General features: G+C 41.2%; 1 protein-coding gene across 1 annotated transcript in view; it reads left to right on the top strand.

Moving 5' to 3' along the window:
* The window catches only part of LOC140160508 (thyrotroph embryonic factor-like), a 44,104-nt gene extending 18,318 nt beyond the window's left edge, over positions 1 to 25,786 (top strand). Inside the window, exon 3 of the mRNA XM_072183742.1 lies at positions 23,481 to 25,786. Coding sequence (XP_072039843.1) covers positions 23,481 to 23,926 — 446 coding nt within the window. The 3' untranslated portion in view covers positions 23,927 to 25,786. The remainder of the gene's footprint in view (positions 1 to 23,480) is intronic.
* Positions 25,787 to 26,422: the final 636 nt, after the last annotated feature.

Here is a 26,422-nt window from a genome sequence, read left to right as displayed (position 1 = left end):
CGGACGCGAGTTGCTAAATGGTGAAGAACAACAGTGAAACATGATTGAATCCCTTTCAACAACGAAAATAAGCGAAAGATCATCTAAATCACATGATTATTTTATGAGGAACGTCAGTTATAGCCAAAATAATAAATTCTTGATCATGAGAGGATGTACCTTCTGCGTCAGCGTATTTTTCATAGAATAACACGATCGTGCGACCTGCAAGACCGAATCTTGACCTTGCCTAGCAACGACCGTGTGATTGGCCAATTCTCAAAAGATGTGTTTGCGCCGTAAGCGCCGGTCTTTGCGTAGTCCGCACGGCGCAAATAACTGTGCGTTCCCAAGTTGGCTCTCATGATCGAGAATTTATTATTTTGGCTATAGTCATTCAATGCCACTCAACCTTACAAAAAGATTGGTAATTTCTCTGTTGATATTAACAATAAAACTACAAAATAAAATGGCAATGTTTTTTACTGCTATCTCCAACTGAATTCAACATGTAAACAAAGTTCCAGGCATGACGAATTTTACGCACTCCACGTAATGCGTATGCACTCTTCCGGTTACTTGTGTTCGCATCACACATGACTGGAAAAGTGTGGATTCATCACGGATTAACAACGTTTGGCTCATGTGCAAAGATATAGTAAGAGTTGTTGAAAGATATGGGAAGAGGTGTTGACATTATTGTTTAACAACATTGTGTAACATGTACATGTAGGTCATGATTGAAAAAATTTCTGTTTTGTATTATTTTGATATCTCAAAGGAGGGACTTGTTTCTGGGACTTGTTTTTCTTGGCTGTCCATAAAAAAAACTGATTACCCTTTGTTGTCCATGAAAAAAGGACTGACCCTTTTTCCTTGTTTTTTTGTACACCGGATGATAAATATTAGATGTGGCGATCTTGAGTACACTGTCCTACTTCAGGGAACTTAAGTACATCATAGTGGATGGTTGTAACCAGACATCAAAATGAAATGCTACTGAATAAATAATAATAAGCTATTTTTCACAGAGGAAGAGTTATGGTCAATCACAGGGGTGGGAAACCTTTTTAACTCTTCTGGCCAGAAATAACCAATAAAAATAACTCGGGCAGCACATTAGATTTTAGGACATCGTAGTAAAGTGAGGTGCAGGTTTTCGGAGCCTGTTTAAGAGCCTGGAAAGTTTGATATTTTTGAAGGGGATGCAAGCCATTTCCAAGCATATTTTTGGAAGAAATAATTGAATTTCATCCTAATGTCAGCATTACGTTTTCAAGTAAAGAAAATTATTATACTTAGTTCTCTGGGTTAATAGGATGAACAGGTAGTTTTTAAAAAACCATTCTCATGCCTGCTGTAGCCAAAGGTATGGAAGACAATTAACTTATTGGGACCACTTCATTTTAAAAATTACTGCATCAGCTATCAGCAGTGGATAGCATTTCAAACTACCTGTGGTGACCGTGCCCCATGCATGTATTGCTCTCCAAATAGGTAACTTTAGACCCAGTCCACACAAGTGTGTTTTCCCATAGACTGAACTGTTAAAAATAAAAATGCAGTTTCCATATAAAACTGGCAATTTAGGATTCCACGTAAACCAAAGGCACTGTTTTGTAATTGAATGTACATTATCAAACAGAGGAATATAATTTTATAGAGCAGGAATATAATTTTATAGACTAGACATTGTGTACAGGTTGTATCAATATGATTACTCTCCATCCACTTTTTGGTATTTTTGAAAAGCCTGCTTCTTCCAAACGCACCATTAGATCCACCTGAAATGACCAGACTTTATTCTTCATAATAAGAAGAAGGGGGGGGGGGGGGGGGGGCGCGGCTGTACCCCCACCCCACCTCTCATTTGCAAAAGCATACAAAAAGTCCAAAAACCACAATTTATGCAGTGTAGCGAGTAAAAAATCGGGTTTTACGCTTTTTGACCAAAAAGTCCACATTTTGGGAAGAAAGTCCACTTTTCACAAAATCGCCCCCTTGAAAAAAAGTCCACTTTTTCAAAATCAGCACCCCCCAAAAAAAATCCTGCATGTACAGGCCTGGCCAAAAAAATATGTTTGGTTGCCCCAGCTCAGAGACCAACCCAAAAAACCTTAAATTTGAACAGTATCAAGGACATTTTATATTTGTTATTTGCTCATTTTATTTATTAACTGCATATTTCATTAAAAAAAGTATTTCCATTTAAATTCAGTCCAAAAATGAATGGTTTTTTTACCGCAACATGATCAAGCATTTGTCAATACTACTAGCCTTTACAAAATGGAGGAAGAACCCAGAAAAAAAAAGAAGAAAAAAAAAGATCGACCTACCGACCCTCCAAATTTTTGTCTTGGAAGGGCAACCAAACCATTTTTTCATGTTGATCAAATGGTGCATATTTTGAAGAAGCAGGCAGTGCATTCATACACTCCAAGATAGTGAGAACCAATCAGAGCAAACGTTAGTAAATTACTAGCCGTGCATAAATGTTGTACAATTGCACGGGCGGTGTCGGACGCGCAGTGCTTTCGGACGCGTTCATTTTACTTACGGGTTGATGCATTTATATTTGCTTGCATTTTCCAACATTTTTAGTGACAAATTTGATATAAAAATTGCAAAAATTACAGATATTTTTCTCGTGTATACATGAAATAGCTTAATAAATGCGTGTCACTTGTTGCTCAAGAAACTGTACAAAATAATGCACATGTGCTGAGATGTTGATGCGTCTAATGCACTCCCCCCTTCGGGGCTCATCAACATCTCAGCACGTGTGCATTATTGTGTACAATTTCACTCTCAACAAGTGATACGCATTTATTAACTTATAAATAGAAAACTCAGGCTCAACAGCTGAAGGATAATCATTTTGATACAACCTGTACAAACTGACAATGGCAAATAAAAGTCAACCCATCCATAAATGCCATTTGGTAGATGTAATTTAATATCTTATTATATAATGATATTATTTGCCATAGAAGTGATGATGTAAAAGGATTAACTACCAAAGCAATAAAAACAATTTTTGAATATATGGCCATGCGTTTTGAACTGGTGCACTGATATTGAGGAGCCGGGGTCTTTGTGCGAGATGTTTTGGCCTTTTTGGATTTTTTTGAAGCCTTCACCTTATATCTACCTAGACAAATTACCTATCAAATTAAAGCTCTTGATGAGTGCTTTCAAATGACACCTAAACCTTGGATGTAGCATGTAGCCATCATGAGTAATGACATTTTATACCAAAAAGTGACGGCGGGGAGCTGAGGACCCGATATGGAGGACCCGATATGTAAAAAATACACCATGTGTCAATATGTATATCAAATTATGCTGAAACTCCTATGAAGTATTCAAATACTTTGTTTTGGGTTATAAATTTGTTTTAAGGACAAAGTGGATATTATATTGAATTAAACAGCTAATTTTAATCAGTATTGGATCTTATTTGGGGAATTGTCATTGCTTTTGAACTGCTGCATTGATATTGAGGAGCCGGGGCCTTTGTGCGAGATTTTTTGTCCTAATTTTATATTTTTTAAGTCTTTACCTTATATCTACCTAGACAAATTACCTATCAAATTAAAGCTCTTGATGAGTGTTTTCAAATAATATCAAACCCTTCAATGTAGCATGTAGCCTTCATGAGTAATGACATTTTATAAAAGTGACGGCGGGGAACTGACGAACCGATATGGATGACCCAATATGTAAAAAAATATACCATGCGTCATATCAAATTATGCTGAAACTCCTATGAAGTACTCAAATACCTTGCTTCATATTATTTATTTACTTGTTTTTTTAACAATCTGGTTATTATATTGAAGTAAACAGCTAATTTTAATCAGTATTGGACCTTATCGGAGTAAGATATCAGGCCTACACATGGAAATGTGATTGATTGTGTGCATTCGCAACTCAAGAGTCATGCATTACATGTAGGCCTACATGTAGGCCTATACATTTCCTGACAGATACCATACAGTTATACATGTGCTATTGAGTGCTGCTTGGGACTGAGAAATGATATTTTAAAACATCAAATTTCATGAAATTTATGTATTCCACTCAGGGTGCACATTATCAAACGTTTTAAAAGAAAACACTGTAGACAAAAGATGGATGCTACTGCAAAAGACTGTCAACAGAGGCAATATTGTATCAAAAGAAAGTGTTCTGTATGTAGGGGTTGACTTACAGGAACCTCCAAGGCATCCACATATTAGACATGATTTGATACCAGTGGATGAGTGCGAAATTATGTGTTTAATTTCATAAAGTATATAGGATCATGAGTCGCGGCATACTAGTTCTTACACCATGATAATTAACAGGTGAATTTATTTCTTATGTTCAAATACTTCAGTGATTGTCATTATACCATGTTCAGACCAGTTTAAATCATTTTATAGGTACATGTTGTTAAATTAATTAAGCAGTAAGCACACATTAATTTGTTTATAATTAATTTGACTTGAATTTTACCGTGCCGCAAAGATGCTTGCACATCGGAAAAACTATAACAGATAGGTATAGGCAAGGTATATATATTTCAAAAGCTCTTGGTCTGAGCAATTCAAATATGGTGTCTTTTTGGACAGGGGACATAACAGTAAAAAAATTTGGTAAAGTCAATTGTCAAAAAAAAATAATGAAAAGTATGCTGCTTGACTTGAAGTAATTCTGTTACACTTCACCCTATCTTCAAAATAACAGCATTTTTGGAATCCTTGGGAAATTTCCTTTCAGAAAATGTATACTTTTCATATACTGGGGTAACTAGAAAACTAAATAATAATTTTATACGAAAATTGGCGCGATTTTGAGGGGACAAATTTTAGCCACTCTTGTGGACCGAGAAATGCACCAGCTCAAAACGCATGGCCATATGGCACTGCATTCTAGTACGTTCATAGATGTTAATGAACCTAGGGATGAAGATCTGGATCGTAATTCTATAGAATATTCAATTATTCATATCATGCTGGTCACTTGCGCAGGATGAGATTAGTAATAGTATCTCTGAAAATGGCAGTATTGTATTCAATCTATGATTGCAGACTTACACAGGTAATGAGTGCAACCTGCTTGTAGTGCAGGGTGATATATTCAAAAAAAATTTAATCTATTGCTATGGCAGTTAATCCTGTTACATCATCACTTCTACAGCAAATAAAATAATCTAGATGAGGATTAAAAGCGTGTTTTGAAAATCAGAGAGTAATACTTATTTACATCAATGTGGTTTTGTTTTTGGTTTCGATGGGAAGTACTCAATGGTTATGTGATTACAGGGGAGTGCCCCAGTCAGAGATGTTGCTATACCACCCCCCCCCCCCTAAAAAATCCAAGAAATTTTATGATTTTTAACCCCCCAGACATTCACTTTTCCCCCCAATGCCCCTCCCCCTCAAAAAATTTCTGGTGCCACCACTAACTTGCAACCACCCACCCACCAAATTTAATTCAAAAACAGAAAAAGGCAAGAAAACTGGAACATGAGATCAGCACAGAAACTAAATAAAGAGATGATAAAGCTAGTTAATCTTGCATATCAGGGTAATGTTTTGAGTGCTGGGTGTTGATCCTTGCATCTTGCAGGTCAAGCCAGTGTAAAACTAATCAAACTGTCCCATGTGAAAGTAACCATTTCTTATTAAAACTGCTTGCTATCTACTGTAGATAGCACTCTATTGTCCTTCCCTGTGATATTATTTCTTTATTTCCTTTTGGTACAGGGTGTACAGCTGTACATCCGCCATATTGCATTAGGAGTCAGTGTAATGTTTAGAGTGCTGGATGTTGATCCTTGCATCGTCCAGGTCAAGCCAGTGTAAAACTAATCAAACTGTCCCATGTGAAAGTAACCATTTCTTATTAAAACTGCTTGCTATCTACTGTAGATAGCACTCTATTGTGCGTCCCTGTGATATTATTTCTTTATTTCCTTTTGGTACAGGATGTACAGCTGTACATCCGCCATATTGCATTAGGAGTCAGTGTAATGTTTAGAGTGCTGGATGTTGATCCTTGCATCGTCCAGGTCAAGCCAGTGTAAAACTAATCAAACTGTCCCATGTGAAAGTAACCATTTCTTATTAAAACTGCTTGCTATCTACTGTAGATAGCACTCTATTATCCTTCCCTGTGATATTATTTCTTTATTTCCTTTTGGTACAGGATGTACAGCTGTACATCCGCCATATTGCATTAGGAGTCAGTGTAATGTTTAGAGTGCTGGATGTTGATCCTTGCATCGTCCAGGTCAAGCCAGTGTAAAACTAATCAAACTGTCCCATGTGAAAGTAGCCATTTCTTACTAAAACTACTTGCTATCTACTGTAGATAGCACTCTATTGTCCTTCCTGTGATATTATTTCTTTATTTCCTTTTGGTACAGGGTGTACAGCTGTACATCCGCCATATTGCATTAGGAGTCAGTGTAATGTTTAGAGTGCTGGATGTTGATCCTTGCATCGTCCAGGTCAAGCCAGTGTAAAACTAATCAAACTGTCCCATGTGAAAGTAGCCATTTCTTACTAAAACTACTTACTATCTACTGTAGATAGCACTCTATTGTCCTTCCCTGTGATATTATTTCTTTATTTCCTTTTGGTACAGGGTGTACAGCTGTACATCCGCCATATTGCATTAGGAGTCAGGGTAATGTTTTGAGTGCTGGATGTTGATCCTTGCATCGTCCAGGTCAAGCCAGTGTAAAACTAATCAAACTGTCCCATGTGAAAGTAACCATTTCTTATTAAAACTGCTTGCTATCTACTGTAGATAGCACTCTATTGTCCTTCCCTGTGATATTATTTCTTTATTTCCTTTTGGTACAGGATGTACAGCTGTACATCCGCCAGACTCAGTACACCGGTCGATCTTACCGTTTCCGATGTTGATTAAGATACTTCTTGCATCGATCCCGAGATGCGGAAAAACCAATAGTCATTTTGTCCCACATAAATGAATAAATAACAAAACCCCCGATCCCCGAGTGGACTCACCCATTCGGTGACGTCACACACGATAATCACCCTTATCCTCCTTGGTTTCTAGATGAGATAGACGTGTGGATTTTTCTTTACCAACGCTAAGTATCATTACGAACCAAAGGACCAGAGATATACAGTTTGTTTGTTACACTGAGGTAAAAACCAACCAGAATAGTCGCTAGGGAGATAGTTTTGACGACATTTTTCGGCTAGAAAAGTGAAAAAAAAAATACAAAAACTTAGCTTGTATGTGTGTTTCCGTTCATATACGGGACACACGTTTTCAAAATAGCCGCCCTTAGGGCGCCATTTTATTTTTTGTTCTCACGTAAAACAACTATAACAGACTAGTAAGTTACAATAGATGTTTGTACAGTACTGTGTATACATGTATGGTGAGTGATTATCGCTATGTTTATGGTGTGCTCTATCGTTATATCTTTCAGTACGCGTCTGATGACGAGTTACTGCTAAGAGTTCGGTGGGTTTCCGAAGGGACCAGCCTGACAAATCTTCCCCAAAAGGTTTTCAGTTTTTCATCCCTTTGTATATATATTTTATATCATACCACTACATCAGCGTCAGCCACTGTGCGTGTGGGTCTGTTTATTGGGCTTGAGCTTGTGTTCGGGGGTAGTGCTGTACGCTCCCGATTACTACAATGTCTAGGCCTTGTCAATCATGCCCTTCCCTTGTGGCAGAGTGGGACCCGCATCCACTCTGCTACACCCACAGGGATTGCTCTAAATCAAATAAGTGTGCTTCCTTTTGCATAGGCTTATCGGACATCCACTTGAGGATTTAGAAAGTAGCGCTTCGTTTGGGTCTTCGACACAGACAGAAGACGAAGACTAAGAAACAGAAGCCTACAGGTAAGATTGATATGGTAGGTACTAAGCGCGGCGGCAAGGGCCACGCTAAGGTAACCTCTGGGGCTCCGGTCCCGGGCAAGCAGGCGGACCCTCCGGGACTGCTAGCGAGCCGAAGGCCTAGCAGCCAGCGAAAGCACTGACTTAACGTCTAAGCTAGTAGCAGGCAGCAGGGCGGTACTTGCCCTAACAGGCGAGTACCAGTCTACCAGTGAGAGCTCTAGCGAGCTTCTTGCAGGTGGACACCCGTCTATTGCTGGCGAACGAGCGGGTCTAGCACCCGCGGAAGTAGCCGGCGACGGACAGTATGCCAAGGGTACCCGGGCTTGCCTGGGTTGAATCTAGCATACAGCGTGCAGCGGACTTGCCTCGGCCGGTCTGTAGCACGCAGCGTGCCAGTGGAACCCGGGCTTGCCTGGGTTGATCCACGCACGCAGCACGCCTTTTCGTTCCCGCAAGGGTCGAATGAAAACGTGCATGGGTTTAGCAGAGACAATACCGGGCTAACGCTTCAGGTGTAGTCTTAGCAGAACCAACTGGGGTTGTCACACGGCAGCGTTCCATGGTGGGACCGCCGAGTGATTCCCTGGGCCTTGGAATGGCTGCCGGCTGTCCTCCGGGACTGGCTAGCGGCTATACCGGGGCTGGGCTCGCAGTCTCTCACGGGACAGCGACCCAAGTGCAAACAGTGGCAGCTACCGAGACGAGCTACGGCTTGACTTCAGTGGTAGCCACTATGCAGCGCCCATAGCTGCCGTGAGTGGTCCGCCACACACAGCGACCTTGGGCGAGGCTCAAGAGGTTAGGGTAGGTAGTTTGAACAGCCTGGCTGATCAACAACCCACTTATGTCCTCGAGAGCCAGCAGAGCGTGGGTGATCCATTACAGTCAATGGGTCAATTACCCTCTTATGATCGATCACTATCTATTCAGCGGAGCATGGCTCCATTGATTGATACTGCCTATTCAGGTAGCGAGGTGACTGATCGAGGGTATACACGCTCAGCTACCCGTGATACTAGGCAAGCTCCTTTTAGCCAAGGGACAGCCAGTATAGCGGGTACCCATACACTGCAACTTGATCCTCTAGCGGGGAGCGCTGTGAGGCATGGGGACGGTGGTACGCAGCCGGGAGCCCTACCGGGCACCTACGCTACAACCACGCAGGTCCCGCAGTACTCGTCCTGGTTCCCACAGTCTCTGTGGCAACAGGGGGAGGCGGTACTGGTACTGCCGTTCCATGGGGTTTCCCTGGTGGCGGATCCTTTCAGGGTCAGCTACCAACAGGGTATGCCCCGTGGTATCCGCCGCAGGGTGGTTTCTTCCACGGTCTACCACCGTGGCAAGTGCCGCCTAGCGTTGGGCAAGCAGTACCACCAGTTGTTACCCAACCCGGGCGGCGGGTGGCTAACCCTGATACAGCTCAGGGTAGGCCGCACACTGCTATGGCTAGGCGACAGCAGCGAGAGCGTCGCGGATCCCGGGTGCTATAGCTAGCATCTCGGGGTCTAGCGGGAGTACTCCCTCTTCTGCTGGTGTTCAGTTGGCTAGCCACACGGTGGCGACACCTCCCTGTCCACCTTCAGATGCCCGTCGTCAGATCTCTTCCTCATCAGAGAGTGAGTCAAGAGTCTGAAGGCGAGGGAAAGGAGTCGGAAGATGAAACCAGTAGCGACTCACAGTCTGATGAGACTGTGCAGCTAGCTTCAGGTATCCTTCCCCCGCTTCCCCGTGAGGAACTCGCTAGCAATGGTCTGCCTGCGGACACCGCTGAGGTGATGAGCCGTGTGGCCCAAGGTTTGGGCCTGGCTTTCTCTCAGGAGGAGTCCGTTCAGGAGGACCAGGGCATCTTTTCAGTAGGATGCCCAGCTAGCGCGTCCACACAAGGGTCGCCTCGCACTTGCATTCCCGGCGGACCTCAAGGGTAGGTTTCGTGGGGCTGTCAGGCTCGCTGGAGCTTCGACGCCGCGTGCTTGCACGCTTCCACTGCGTGTTTCGCGGGAGGACTACGAGACCTACCTCAGGGTCCCTGACATGGATCCAGACGTTGCCAGCGCCTGCCGCTTGCGGCCAAAGCGCGCGGGTCGTTCTCCCCCAGTGGGAGGAGGAGCTAAAGCTCATCGATAAGCGAGCACGCTCGCTTATCAGAGTCTCTAGCGTCGCTACCACGCTTGCCGAGCACCTCGGTAGGAAGGTAGCGAACGACCGCGGGGCAACGTCGGAACTCTTCCGCGAGGTTAATCTGTTAGCGGTGCTAACAGCTAACCTCAACGAAAGTTCTATGGGCCTAGCCCATAGGATGTCATCTCGCCGCCGGGAGAATGCCTGTCTGTCCCTCCAGTCAACTTACGGCTCCGACTTTGCTGATGCAATGAAGAAGTCAGACTCGGTGGGACAGGGGCTACTCTTTGGACAGGCCTTTTGCGCTACGGTTGAGGACCGGGCAAAGAAGGCCACCAATGAGAGCACTCTGAAGAAGTCGGAGGCTGCCCTGACCAAGGGGACGCGCAGTAAGGCGAAGAAGCAGCACAAGACGAAGAAGTCTTCTAAGCGTTCTTCAGCGCCAGCTCCGGCTTCAGCCGGACGCGCACCACAGACTACACCCGAGCCGAGGCTACTCCAGCACCTCCCAAGAAAACTGGGAAGCGCAAGAGTAGTGCTGGACCAGTATGGCAAGCCCCTAAGAAGAGCCGTTCTTCTAAGGGTGGCAAACCAGATCGGTCCTGAGGGCACGGCGGTCGACAGTCCATGCCGGCAGGTTTGGACTTCCACAGGGATTCCCCTGTGGCGGCCGCTGTTGCATTACGCCCAGAGATGGCATGCCATCTCACCGGGCGCCTGGGTATTGTCAGTGGTCAGTGGGGGTACAGGCTGGAATTTACCAGCCACCCCTCGTGCGCCTGCACGATTCAGAGGTCCACGGTAGTGCCGCCAGACGGCCCCCAGCGTCGGGCACTACTGTCAGAGGTCACTCAGCTTCTCACGAAGCAAGCGATTGTCCCGGTCTACCCCCTTTTCACCAAGGGGTTTTGGAGCACGTTTTTTCTGGCTCCAAAGAAGACCGGCGACTGAGGCCCATTCTGAACCTCAAGCCGTTGAACGAGTTCATCAGGCCCAAGAGGTTCAGAATGGAGACTCTCGCTTCGGTGCTAGCCTGCCCCATCAAGGGTATGTGGGCGGCATCGCTAGATCTCTCGGACGCATATCTGCATGTTCCGATCGCACCTCAAGATCAGAGGTTTTACGCTTCAAGGTACAGGGTCAAACTTACCAGTTTCGATGCCTGCCATTCGGCTTGTCCACCTCCCCCAGAGTGTTTACACGCCTGGTGAGGGCGGTGGCAGCGTACCTGAAGCGCAGGGGAGTCAACATGTGTTGCTACCTGGACGATTGGTTCATTTACGGACGCACCCGCTGGAGACACAGTGTCTCGTGGAGTTAGTAGTCCGTGCGGTGCGGACCTGGGATTTCTGATCAACGTCAAGAAATCCAATTTGGTCCCGACGAGACACCACTATTCTTAGGGGCCCAGATCAACCTCAAGGAGGGATCGCGGTGCCCTCACCCGAGAGGGTGACGAACATGGCGAGGTGTGCCCGACTCTTGGCCGAGTCAGAGGGGGCACCCGCTGTGGCATGGATGAAGGTTTTGGGCCTTATGGCCAGTATGGTAGACCTCGTGCCGTACTGCCGCTTTCACATGAAGGCCTATACAACTACACCTTCTAGCCTTTTACAGGCCCAGTCGTCACCCAATATCCTCGCGGTTCGATGTCGGAGATCGCGCGAGAGGAACTCTGGTGGTGGACCCATCAGCCCAATTTGACTCAAGGTGTCAGGTTTCCTGCACCAGCGGTGCCACGTAGTGACGACCGACGCGTCAAAGCTGGGCTGGGGGGCCACATCCACGGGACTCAGTCTCGGGCCTATGGTCGGCCACGGAGACGGAGTTCCATATCAACCTTCTCGAACTTTGGGCAGTGGAGAGAACTCTCCAGCATTTCGAGAAGGTGATCGTGGATCTCATATCGTTGTCCAAACAGACAACACAACCGTGGTGGCCTACCTCAACAGACAAGGGGCACCAGGTCACCACGGTTATGCCTGCACGCACTACGCCTGATAGGGTGGTGCAAGGCCAGGCAGATTACGTTGAGAGCGATGCACATAGCGGGAGTCACCAACATCCTCGCGGGACGATCTGTCACGAGGAAAGGTGTCGGGACCTACAGAATGGTCCCTTGCTCCGCAGGTCGCCCAGACGCGATCTTCGGGTGATGTTCCACCCTCGATAGATTTGTTCGCATCTCATCGAAATCATCAGCTGCCGGTGTATTGCTCAAGGGTCGCAGACCCACAGGCATTCGCCGTGGGCGCTCTGTCCGTGAGACTGGGAGGAATGACTGCTTACGCTTTCCCCGATCTCACTGCTCGCAAGGGTGGTGACCAAGATCGGGAGGGAGGATTGCAACGTCATTCTGATAGCACCGTTCTGGCGAAACACCTGTGGTTTCGACCGATGGTGGATCTACTAGCGGCTCAGCCGCGAGTACTCCCCGAGTTACCAAATCTACTCCGGATGCCGGAGGAGAGGTACCAAGTCTACCACTAGAGCACCTGCAGTTAGCTGCATGGCCCTTATCAGGGAACGTCTTGCGGCGGAGGGAGGCTTTTCATCAGAAGCTGCTTCTCTCATCGCCGGGGGGTAGACGAGAGTCTACCCTCCGTGCGTATAGTCAGCGTTTGGCTCCCTACTACGCGTGGTGCGATGAGAGAAATACATCTCCCACTAGAGCCCCTGTGCCTCTAGTGGCAGATTTTCTGACAGAAAAGTTCAGGTCAGGACTTCAGCAGGCAACGAGAGCCAACTATAAGTCAGCCATTCTCTCGATTCATCGGGATTTGAAGACGGTCGACTATCAATTCAGATGGGTCCCTAAGTCTTCTTCTCGACGGTATGTTCAACGAGCGCCACCGAAAGGAAGGTGGTCCTCCATGGGACCTCAACACAGTCTTGAGTATATTAAGGGTCCCCTTTGAGCCCCTGTCAAAGCGACCCTTAAATACGTCCCTCTTAAGGCGGCCTTTCTTCTGGCGTTGGCTTCGGGACGGCGCTGCTCAGAGTTGCACGCAGTCTCGAAGTCAGCCTCCGTATTTACTAACAACGGAGCGACGCTGTTTCTTCGCCCGATTTCCTTGCAAAAAATGAGCGGTACATTCCGACACTCGCCCTCTTCCTCCCCAGTATTGGGCAGGGTTAAATCAATAGCCGAAGACAGGTTGTGGTGCCCGGTGAGGGCGCTACAGCACTACCTTGGCGAACACAAACCTTAAGAGGGCTCATGACCGCTTATTTATCACTCACGCAGAACCGCACGGTCCAGCCGCTAAACAGACTCTGGCACGGTGGCTGGTCCAGGTGTTGGTGGACTCGGGCGGCAAAAGACGCTTCGCCCCAAGGCCCACTCAACCAGATCTATCTCATCTTCGTGGGCCTACCATAGGGGGTCCCCATAGAAGAGATTTGTCAGGCTGTGTCTTGGAAGAACCCGTCGTCCTTTTCCACGGTTTACTACAAAAACGTAAACCAACGACCAGGCGATAAGTTCTCCAGGGCTATTCTGCGGAGATAATATGGTGGTTGGGTATCAGGTGTTTTATGGACAATCAGAATTCCAACATGGTAAGAACCAGTGTTTCTATTCTTAACCACTGAACTTTCAGTTCAGGGTTTTTGTCTGTTCACGTAGTCTTTCTGTTTCCGGCCGTGAGGGGGGGAAATAGTTTGACCTCGCGATTACCATGCTACCCACTCTCCCGATCCTTATCAGATGCTGGCCAATCTTGTACCTCCATCCGTCGGTTACTTGCTAGATCGATCTTTCAGATGTTGATGCAAGAAGTATCTTAATCAACATCGGAAGCGGTAAGATCGACCGGTGTACTGAGTCTAGTCCCAAACAAAAATGTTTGGTAGACTCATAACCGTGCGATCTTACCTTTCCGATGTTGATTATCCCGACCCCGCCGCCTACAAGTTTGGCGGTAGGGCTGCCCAAGTCGGATAAGGGGTGATTATCGTGTGTGACGTCACCGAATGGGTGAGTCCACTCGGGGATCGGGGTTTTTGTTATTTATTCATTTATGTGGGACAAAATGACTATTGGTTTTTTCCGCATCTCGGGATCGATGCAAGAAGTATCTTAATCAACATCGGAAAGGTAAGATCGCACCGGATATGAGTCTACCAAATATTTTTGTTTGGGACTATATTGCATTAGGAGTCAGTGTAATGTTTAGAGTGCTGGATGTTGATCCTTGCATCGTCCAGGTCAAGCCAGTGTAAAACTAATCAAACTGTCCCATGTGAAAGTAGCCATTTCTTACTAAAACTACTTGCTATCTACTGTAGATAGCACTCTATTGTCCTTCCCTGTGATATTATTTCTTTATTTCCTTTTGGTACAGGGTGTACAGCTGTACATCCGCCATATTGCATTAGGAGTCAGTGTAATGTTTAGAGTGCTGGATGTTGATCCTTGCATCGTCCAGGTCAAGCCAGTGTAAAACTAATCAAACTGTCCCATGTGAAAGTAGCCATTTCTTACTAAAACTACTTACTATCTACTGTAGATAGCACTCTATTGTCCTTCCCTGTGATATTATTTCTTTATTTCCTTTTGGTACAGGGTGTACAGCTGTACATCCGCCATATTGCATTAGGAGTCAGGGTAATGTTTTGAGTGCTGGATGTTGATCCTTGCATCGTCCAGGTCAAGCCAGTGTAAAACTAATCAAACTGTCCCATCAGAAAGTAACCATTTCTTATTAAAACTGCTTGCTATCTACTGTAGATAGTACTCTATTATCCTTCCCTGTGATATTATTTCTTTGTGTCCGTATGGTGTACTAGTGTACATCCGCCATATTGCATTAGGTATTCGGGTAATGTTTTGAGTGCTGGGTGTTGATCCTTGCATCGTCCAGGTCAAGCCAATGTAAAACTAATCAAACTGTCCCATCAGTAAGTAACCATTTCTTATTAAAACTGCTTGCTATCTACTGTAGATAGCACTCTATTATCCTTCCCTGTGATATTATTTCTTTGTGTCCGTATTCGGGTAATGTTTTGAGTGCTGGGTGTTGATCCTTGCATCGTCCAGGTCAAGCCAATGTAAAACGAATCAAACTGTCCCATGTGAAAGTAGCCATTTCTTACTAAAACTACTTGCTATCTACTGTAGATAGCACTCTATTGTCATTCTCTGTGATATTATTTCTTTATTTCCTTTTGGTACAGGGTGTACAGCTGTACATCCGCCATATTGCATTAGGAGTCAGGGTAATGTTTTGAGTGCTGGTTGTGTCTCCACCATCTTGCATTAGGTGTATTGTTTTTAGTGTAGTGTGTTGATCCTTGCATCGTCCAGGTCAAGCCAATGTAAACCTAATCAAACTGTTTCAGACATTTCCGCTGACTTAATTGCTATCTACTGTAGATAGTACTCTATTATACATCCCTGTGACATTATTTTTTTGTTTTTTGTAGTGTATTTCGGCTATATTATCATCCATATTAAATATTAACTATCAATTGTTTCATGCATACTTTTACTTGTTTATTTATTGTTGTGGTTTTTGTAGATATTTATCATTATCATTAATTATACCATCTGTGTCTTTAGCTATTTGTGTGAACAAGTATGTTTAACATGAAAGTTAAAAGATTTGGTATTATAGGGTTTTTATGCATGTGCTGCTGCTATTGATGATGATAATGTGACAATAGCGACAGTAACAATAATAAAATTTAAAACAGTATACAAAAAGTAGAAAAATATGGAAAAGAAAAAGCTCACAGCTTGTGTAATCTTATCAAAATTTTATTTTAAAGCACCGATTGATTTCATTATTTTTTTTTTTTTTTTCTGCTATCCATCCCTTCTGGGAAACAGTTTCTATGGCAGCCAGTATTTTTGTTAACCACGTACATCATATGATACTGATCATGTAAACAAATATCATATATGGACACTTCAGTCCTGAAGATAAAATCTCAGCTTATTAGATTTTAGTGTGTGTGACCTTGTAGCATGTGTGCTTTATATTTCAGTCACTTGGAGTTTTATATATAATGTGTCCAAAATTAGCACTACTTTTGGACTTGGTGGCATTGAGTACATCCTAGCATACCATTTCAGCCTCAGACGGGCCTCGCACTGGGCTCTCAGTAAGTCTTGACAGCCACAGGGTGTGGCTTTGCTGTACACTTCAAAGACACAGTGGCAGCAGCAACAAAAAAACATGACAACTTGTACAAACTAGAAAGGATAAATTCTTTTTTGCGATAGAATATAAAACATTCTTTACAAAAATATTTACAAAGACATTATATGTCTTTATAAATTTCTATTTCCTTTTAATATTGTTAAACATAACCCCTTTGCCCAAACTAATCTACATCAAAATTAGAAAGAGCTTCAGTGGTGCAGCATACAGATACATGTAGTAATGTATGGCAGTGCTGTATGGCCATTGGCAATGTGTATGAAAGAGGTCCAGACACATTCCTTCATCCACTGTTAGCTACTGTTGCCTAAAAATGATTTTCAAATTTCCAGTAAGAGCTAAATTTGGATTAGAATATTATATTTTGCTAGCCTTGATTAAATGTTTCTTCAAAATAATTTAAATAATTTATTATTATATTTTACCCTATGGGCATGAAACAGGTGATATTGTACAAATGTACAGATGGTAGTAATAGCCATGTTCCCTGGGTCTCTGCAATAACAAATTAATTGTCACAGATTTGATTTTGCAATTCTTCGACAGAAAGTGACTTAATAAAATTGTCTATTTGCTATTGCTACCATTAGCACCCAGTACTTCTATATTATATAATTGCATAAGTGTGTTTATATTATACTTTCTTCCATCTCTGCAGTTTGCTATTTTTAACCACATCATGAGGTAGACTAAACTGGGGTTACTAATGGTAGTAAATGGGGGCAGGTGCAATTAGGCTATGTGGTAGTCTCTTGCGTTGCCAGTTTGATATCGCTCGCTCTCCACACTTATGTATATCACCATTTCTAATTGGCGATAAGTCTAATGAAAGTCAATGCTATGTTTCCTGTAATATTTTTTTTTCAAATAATGAGGTAACTATTTCATTATTCATTGTTTTGCAGTAATTAATTATTTATATCATGCAACTTGCAAGCAGGGCTCGATTTAGAGGGGTTTTACATGCACAGATGCAAGTAACATTGGTTCTGTGCATGTAAAATGTTGCCTGTGCATGTAAAATTGTGTGATATTCAGCCCATATTCAAGGAAAAACTGCAGTGGTGCATGTAACTTTTATTTTCTAAATCGACCCCTGCTTGCAAGTAATTTTTCTTGATTGCATCATTATTGGTTGACTTCGTATACTCCTGTTTTCTGCTTGATATCCCACTTATCGAAGTATAAATGACAAACCTATTTGAATCCCCAAGAAATTGAGAGAGAAATAAATAAATTACTTCAAACCTGATTTCTTGACGATATAGCATATCTCCTATCCAAATGTGACAATCAGACATGATCTGGTTCACATGCAGAACTGAAGTCGGAAATATTACCAATACTATACCTTAATGTCAGTACATTAAGCTAGAGTCCGAAGTTTTCAGTTTTACGGAAAACGGAAGAAAATCACGGAATCGGAGGTACAACACGGAAAATGACATTTTTGTATGATGTGACAAAATTGTTAAAAGATAAGAGAAATAAATGTTAAAAACAATCATGAGTTGTGTATGTCAATTTCTATTAAAATACTGTTTATACCAAAATAAAGGTATACTAAACTGCTCAAATAAAGAAAGTCCGCAGTCATGTAACCCGTCCTATACCAAAATCTGATCGTGTTATGAACTTTTAATTGATAAAGTCGTATGCAGAATCTTGTTAGCTCCAACTTGATACCAAATTTGCCACCAAAAACTCTAAATTCAGGGAGATTGAGACCAGTATATGAAATTTGGTGCATTTTCAAAAGTTGCAAATTAAAAATGGACCACGCGGAGCTATAGAGGTGAATGGTACAGCGCGACCATTGATATAGCCCGAAACAACCGCTAGGTCATATCGATCGCATCGTGCCTAGTATTCATCAGTAAAGCACTGTAGCAATCCATGCGTTTTAAATTAACAATTGAATAAAGCGCGCGCACTTGGGATAGTCGACATGGGTTCATCGTGGGCAAGCAAGCTTGACCACATTGCCACGCTAAGCAATTTCGACCCGCGTTATCGTTTTGATTTGCAACTTTTGAAAATGCACCAAATGCCATAAACTGGTATCAGTCTTTGTCACTTTTGAGTGTTTGGTATCAAATTTGGTATCAAATTAGAGCTAACAAGATTCTGAACACAACCGTATCAATCAAATTTTCATAACAAGATCAGGTTTTGGTATAGGACGGGTTACATGACTGCGGACTTTCTTTATTTGAGCAGTTTAGTATTACCAAGACATGAACCCCCTATATCCCTCCAAACATCGTAATAGTCTGCCTATTATGGTGAGAATATTCCAATCGGAGCATAATGATCACGATATTGAATACTTTATTGTGACATTAATATCATTGTTTATACATTTTAAGCTATATTCATGACACGGATTTACAAATTTTACAACACGGATTACAACACGGAAAATGGATTTTAGAAAACGGTAAACTTTGGACTCAACATTAAGCTTACTGATGCTAAATGTCCCTAGCATAGGCCCACTTGGTTGCAAAGTTATGAACTTTTTATTGTTTTTACTCCTTAACCCTAACCGCACCAAACATCAAAAAACCTCAATTCCAAAAGCATATGCACGGGCAGGTATCCCACATGATGTGATTGTGTCATCATGCGAACAGTCATATGGCGACGGGAAGCTTGGCCCGGGCAAGCTACACCCCCGTGGTAAGGTTGGCCTGTGCACGTCTCTGGTACCCGAGGGGTTGGTTGTTCAAAATCGCAAACAAGGAAAAAAGTTTTCTCTTCTTCCTCTTTCTTTCTTATTCCTTTTTTCTTTCCTTCCCCCTTGCCAAAAAGCAACTAGAGTATTAGTGTTATTTATGCCAATATCTGATTGTCCGATCGTGTCACAAATAAGTTCAGATCATGGCTCGATAAAGCGGAAAAGTCTGGTCATAACACAATCCACAGGTCAGTTGACCATTTTTATAATTGTTTATTTAACTTCATTTGAATTAGTATTGGATGCTTAGTAGAGCATGGAATAATTGCTCATCCAGTGCCTAAGACCTTTTTTCCCAAATTGGCATTTTTGTGTAGCCAAATTTCTGTGATTTTTTTCAACAAATTTTTTTTTTAACTTTCTCTTTTGATATATTTTTTTCTTATTTTCTTTCTTTCTTTTATTATTTTCTGTTTCCATTTCCACTTCATTACGTTTTTTTCTGTTTTCTTTACATTGTATTTCATTAATTTCTACTTCTGGTCATTGTATTAATATTTTGTTCATCTTAGGACAGTGGATCTTGGAGTTTATTGTTTATGTTGTTGGTCTTTGTTTGTGGCCCCCACACATGTATGTATGTGGGGCTTATATTATCATCCAAATGGTTGCGCACCTGCCTGGTTGTTTGGCTGTCAGGTTCTTTGTTTGGCTATCTGGGCGAAAGCAAATTCATTAATCCACTGTGCAGCTCAAACGCAATAACCGATCAACTTTAAACATGGTATGCGCGGTGATAGGATATGGTGGCCTGATGTACTGTATAGTTTTGTGTCATGTTATTTGCATATTTATGAATAGTAATGAGCTTTTATGTACATTATATGTTATTTATATTTATAAACCTTTGGTATTTACACACATTTGTGTGGGGCCACATTTACGAACTGCGTAATTCTAATTTAAATCTTCGCATCAGATGTTGACCCAGTCCAGTATCAATTTGAGTAAAACAAAAAAGCTGTTTGCTTTCACCCCAAGAAGCGACCTTTTTTCCTACTCGCACATTTGCAGCAGTCCAATATCAATACAATAAAAATGTCTTTGTTTTCACCCCAACAAGCGACCTTTTCTGCTCACATTATATTTGCAAGCGGCGTTTTTGTCTAAAAAGAAGTGCAATCCATGAGGTAATCCAGGTGTGGGCTTGTAAGGCTTTTACAAGCCCACCATATAAATGAAACTAAAATCAAAATCATAACCACCTGCTTGCGTCAAATCCAAAATGTGATGGATTGTTTTACAAATGTACAGCGTTTTCAGATTGAAAAGCCAAGGTTTGAAATCTATATACATCATGAAAAATATATATTCAGTAGCAAGAACAAACAAACCTCTTTTGCCCAGTATTGCTTCAGAAGTGATCTATAAAGGCCTTCAAATTGTTATGATTTTATTTGTCATGCATTTGACCAGGTTCAAAGTAAGCAAGTTTCCACGACAGTATCACCATGGTTACCTGTATCTTCCGCTCAAATTACTGTACAGGTGCGGATGGCTAAATTGCTCACTGCTGAAGTGCTTGTTGCGATCAAAGTAGCATTAACGTTGTATGGATTCGCAGAAAATTGCATGCAATATTTACTCAGATTTAATAGCCCTTGGTGTATTGAAAGTGATTCCAAAGATAGATCATGAAATTATCCTATTGGTGGTTGGCAGCTGTCCTGGGGCACTGTCTCGGGCAGGGGCGTAGCCAGGGTCGGGTGGAGGGGGGGGGGGGGTTGGTTTGAATAAAACTTCGGGGGCACAGACAAGAAAAATACAATACATTTTTACAGTTTTGTTTTTAATAGAGACTGTACATGTGTTTGAGCTTCCAAAAAGGATTTATGGGACGATGATCACTAAAAGTTTCCAGTTGGCACTTTAAATGAACTAGTTGAGAATGTAAGATGCTAGAGGAAGCTCTCAATGTTTTCCTCAAAATTCTAATTGAAAACAAAACATACCATGCAATAAATAAGGCATAAGTTCTTGTATTTGTGACAAAATCTGGAATTTTTTAATAAATTCTAGAATCTTCAGATTATAACCAATAGATTTGCCAATATACACACGATCTAACTACATGTAGGTGCTGGAATTAAAATGGCTATTTCTCTTATTTTGTTTGGTGCAAAATGATTTGAGGGACCATTTGAAACTATTATCGTTATTATCATTTTGTGAAAAGAAATCTTCTTAATTTGTCGAGATGTTACAACATTGCTTCAAGCAAATACATGTAAATAATTTTGATATAATTTGGTTTCCTGTAACCTACCAGTCCCTAAGAAAAATGTCCAGAGATATTGTGAATGTCTGAATGAATAAAACTTTTGTCTGAAATCTGACATGAAATTACATGAAATCACATACTTTCTTCTCATCTTGTCAATGTTAAGAATATGCATTGAAATATATTTATAGCCGAATCTCTGAGGGGGTAACAAGAGTTTCAACTGTCACTTTTACGTTACTGAGCTAAAATGGCCCAAAATATAGTTTGGTCTGAACCATGCCTAATATAAAAGAAAAAGTACATTTATAGGGGTCGAAAAAAGTAGGGCTCAACCGATATGGCATTTGTCTACGATCCGATATCGATGTCGTAATATCGGCCGATATCCGATACGATTCGATATCGGTAAAAAAAGTTTTTGGCGACTTTGGAGAACCACTGAAGTGCTAGGATCATTCACAGTTAATTTGAAAAAAAAATACAAACAAATAACGAAAAAATTGCAGTTTGTTATTCTTAATATGCAAACCATTAACCTCTTATTAACTAATGTTTACCTCTTCATGTATCACATATTGTACATGCATTGGTTTTCCATGCATTTATAATATGTGCTACATGAAGAGGTAAATATTGATTAATGGTTTGCATATTAAAGATAACAAACTGTAATTTTTTTTTCCATTTCTTTTTTCCAATTAACTGTGAATGATCCTAGAACTTCAGAATAGGCCCAATAGTTCTTCAAAGTTGACGAAAACTTGAAAAACTTTGAAAAAAAGTTTAAAAAAAAACACAATTTTAATTTTTTAAATCTTTTACCGATATTCGATCTAATACCGATATCGTCAATATCGGGCCGATCCCAATATCCGATCCGATAATCGGTTGAGCCCTAGAAAAAACATAGTTTGAAAAATAGATTTGATGATAGCTTTACATGTATTTCAAACTAAGTGGGTTGAAATGATCCATATCCGCAACCAATCCTTCTTAAGGTTTGCGATTTGGTAATTCACAGCATCTTGCGAATGGTAGTGAGCTTTAGCAAAAATTGCATTGATCATTTCATAGCGAGTGTGGGTCCTGTGGTTCCTGAGTTATATTGTAAAGAGGGCTGAAACAACAACACTTTAGTAAAACATACATAACTCATTAACAACAATAAATCAAGCAAGTTTTCAATATATATGATTTGTAGAATGAATTTTTTGCAAAACAGCAAAGTGTTATTTTTCAATAATATGTTGATTTAGATATAATGAAAATTGATTTTTTATAGATTTATGTCCCCCAGGTTATGTCCTTTTTCTCCTGTGATATTTAGCTGAATTTCCTAAAATTCATAGCACTGCTGTAGTATAGACCTAACTGGGAAGCAGAAGACTGGTGGTAGATTGCAGACAGAAATATAATACCCCTTTGATTTGATTTCATGAAATATTTGATTTCTTGCTTCAATGGGCTACCTTTTATTTCCACTACATAAAAATGACAGTGCAAAAAGTTTGTTTTGTATTACCAACAAACGCATAAAGTCAAAAGAGTCGTCAACCCGCATTGGATTCACAGGTTCATTTACCCTATTGTTACAATTTAAAGAATTGTAAATTCACTCATAAGCATTGAAAACTATTTAAAAAAAGTAACAAAAAAAAAAAAAAAACACCAGAAAGAACGATTTATGGTTCATTTCCCCATTATGAACAGACTGGGTATCTTTCATAGTGATAAATCATTAATTGTGTATGCTATTCATGATAAATCAAGTGAATCTTGTTTGTAAGGGGAAAAGAAATGTTATATTTGTGTCTTCAGAACACTGTGAAAGAAATGGGTGTAATAGAAAAATAACTAATCAAGAAGTTCACAGACACAGTTCACAGATCCCAGCAGATTGACTCGTGCGTCATCAAGATGATATTACAGACCATTTGCAACCAGTCAAAGTCCCCGTGTTTTGTATTCTTGCATATTCATGAGGTCCACTTTTTTGGTTTTTTGGGGAAAAGGACAAAATGTTCCCAAAAAGGTTCAAATTAGAAAGAAAAAATAACAAAGTAAGGAAACATTTTTTTTATGTAAAAACCTGTTCAAAATAGACAGAAAAAGTCTGTGTCCACTTTTACATTGTAAACAAACTTATTTTGGATAAAGGTCCATATTTTGGAAATTCTACACTCCTCACAAAAGAATCCTGATTACAGGCCTGGATTGCATGTTGGGAATGAAGGTATGCTGCGTGTTATGAAATTCACCTAGGAAAAGGGAAAACTGTACTTTTATATATCAGAAATTGTAATTTATGAATGGTTTTTTTATTCTATGACCTAATAATGTTTTTCTTTTCTTCCCATCTGATTTCAGAGACTCCTCAATCACCGCTGAGTATTCCAACACCACCAAGAGAACCGAGCCCTGTTCAAGTTGACATTCCTTTTGATTTATCATCGACAGACGTAGCCCTTGCCACGGTACCGGGAGAATGTGTCTTCAACCCCAGAGAAAAGAAGTTCTCTGAGGAAGAACTGAAACCCCAACCAATGATCAAGAAATCACGCAAAATTTTTGTCCCGTCCGAACAGAAAGACGACAAATACTGGGAACGCAGAAGAAAAAATAATGTTGCAGCAAAAAGGTCAAGGGATGCCCGAAGAGTGAAAGAGAACCAAATTGTATTACGGGCATCGTTTTTAGAAAAAGAGAACAATGCGCTGAAGGATGAGGTTTTGGGTCTCAAAAAGGACAATCTTGGTCTGAAGAAGTTAGTGGCTAACTTGGAAAAACAACTTCGTGCAGCTCAGGGAAAGTAAAAAGTATTAAAATATAACAATTGTATGTGTGTGTGTGGCGTTTATATCCACATTAAACTTTGGAGTTTCGCATATTTACACACATACCAACTGTGGAGGCTGATCCAACTATGGAGCTCCACGGTTGAGTGAGCTTCAAAAATAATGTCTTTGAGCCATGAGAGGGGGTATCACCCTCAATTTCTGATTCGAAGACCTCCACAGTAAGTCGATTATGTACTTGTTTGTGTAAAACTCCACGGTTGAACTCGGTGGATAGATAGTGGGTGGGTGAAACTCCATGGTTGAAAACTCCACTCATGGGGTTTATACAAGAGGTAGTGGGTGTGTGTGTTAGGAGTTGAGTTTACCTCTACAGAAAAAAAAATATAGCACTTGATTGTTCAGAAATTTGGGAAAATCTTCACATTTTGGTTGAGAGATTTGACAAGTTGCTGGATATTGGACTGCTAATTATCGAGTTCTTTGAAGATTTTTACCATTGTTTTGTGGATAAAATATTGTGAATAATTCTTTTTATCCAGAATTAGGACCTAATGTTGTAAAAGTTGGTAAGGAAACAAATTTTTTGTAACATCATGTTGCATTTTGTTGTAGTTGTCCTTGTTGCTGATGTTGTAAATTATGGGGTTAATTGTTTTCAGCCAACCATGGCTGTTCCAAAATCCATACATCCCTTATGGAAGACATGACTTAAATCTCCCACACAGGGGGTGTAGGTTTCAAATGGAGTCACTCATTCAAGTAACCAGTTTGAAGTTCACACTTCCTATGGTGCGGAAGATTAAGGTTATGTCTCCCATATGGGGATGTATATAAAATGGATTTCAGCTGGAATTGCCCAGTCTGATTTTGCCCATATGCACAGGAAACAATATAGGCCTACTTATTGTTAAACACTTACTAAAGATATTGTAAAAAGTTACTGAAGATTGTCCATGATTGAAGTTTATTTTAAACAGGAGCTTATAAAATTTCACAAGAGGTAATGATTTGTCAAAGCTAACCCTAACCCTACAAAAGGCTACAAAAGGCTATGTACAGCACAAAGCAACTGAAAGTGCAAAAAAGTATCTCACATGATCCGATTGCTTCATCATGCAAACACACACATGGGCATGGAAAGCTTGGCACTGGCCAAGGTAGACCCCCATGGCATACTATCCCCGGTTGCGTGTCTATAGCATCCGAGGGGTTTGTTGTTCAAAACTGCACTCGAGAAAACAACTTCCTTCCCTTTTCCTTTTTTCTTTGCTTTCCTGATTTTCTCTTTTTGATTTTTGGTCAGGGAAACACTCTGCCTCCCCCCCCCCTCATCTGCTCCCTCCCTGCTATGCCACTTATTCGCAATACACCTGTTAAATATTCCAGAAAAAACCACCAATAACATAAGTAGTGTCAAGCATAAATTTCAAGCATTATTGATATAGATGCATTCAGCCAACGCTGCATGGTACCGATATCAGTCTGTAGTGATGGCACCTGTCACAAAACAGGAAACTCCACAACTGTACATGTGCCAAAAGTTGCAGTGTAGCTGCATATACCATGCCAGGTCAGGCAGCAAGATTATATAATACAAAGCAATGGCTGACTGGCTGGCTGACTGGCACGGATGTGAAGTCAGCTGCACCGAGGCTACCGTATTACATAATTCATGTTGAGTGGTGTGTGAATAAATAGCTCACGGCATGGCAGAGTAAACAGCATGAGCTAGACTGTGTAAGGCCAGGGGGGGTATGAAGAGAGTATTTTGTTACCTTTTAAATTATGCATCATTAATAATGTCTTGGTACACAGTAGTTCAGTGGGGTTAGGGCTGTGTGAAGTACATTTAAGTCAAACTGAATTTTGGTGTATTTTTGTGTATTTTTGTGAGCATTTCCAACATTTATCTTGAAAAAAAATACCACATCTACTATGATCTAGGTATGTTCCTGATTTTCCCCCCTCTTAATTCTAATTTCCGTTATCAATCGTTGAAGGGTCTTTTTGTTGATTATAATCAATTTTATTTTGTATAAGTTTTATTTTTTTTGCTTTATTAAATTAAAAACAAAACATGAGCTGCCAAAAATACCGAAATATTCACCTCACATGAATGCGAAAAGTTCCAAAGCTATTATATGAAGGCTGCATGCTTCAAAACATTTTGTTCTGGTCTTATTTAGAAACATGCGTTGTAAGTTTTGATTGCACACAAATATACAGAAGTTATTTTTAAATAAAGTTTTGAATTTATATTGAAATTCTGGTTCTCCTGCAGTGTCAATTATGAGGACAGTAATCCTGACAATTTGATCATAGGTTTTACTGACTGATTGATGCGAGAGCTAGCAGCTAGGTCTATTACCATACGGTCCTCTCAGTCGGAGACTGGGAGTATGTAGTACAGGTTTTTATTTCCTTGTAGCAAAAATATCAATTTTGATGGAAATGTCATGTTTATCACAGAACTACATGTGATCCCTTTTAAGTTCATATCTTAAGTGGAAT

Source organism: Amphiura filiformis, chromosome 9, assembly GCF_039555335.1.
Source record: "Amphiura filiformis chromosome 9, Afil_fr2py, whole genome shotgun sequence".
NCBI lineage: Eukaryota > Metazoa > Echinodermata > Ophiuroidea > Amphilepidida > Amphiuridae > Amphiura > Amphiura filiformis.
The sequence above is the reverse complement of the archived record's forward strand: the minus strand, read 5'-3'. Positions and strand labels throughout refer to the sequence as shown.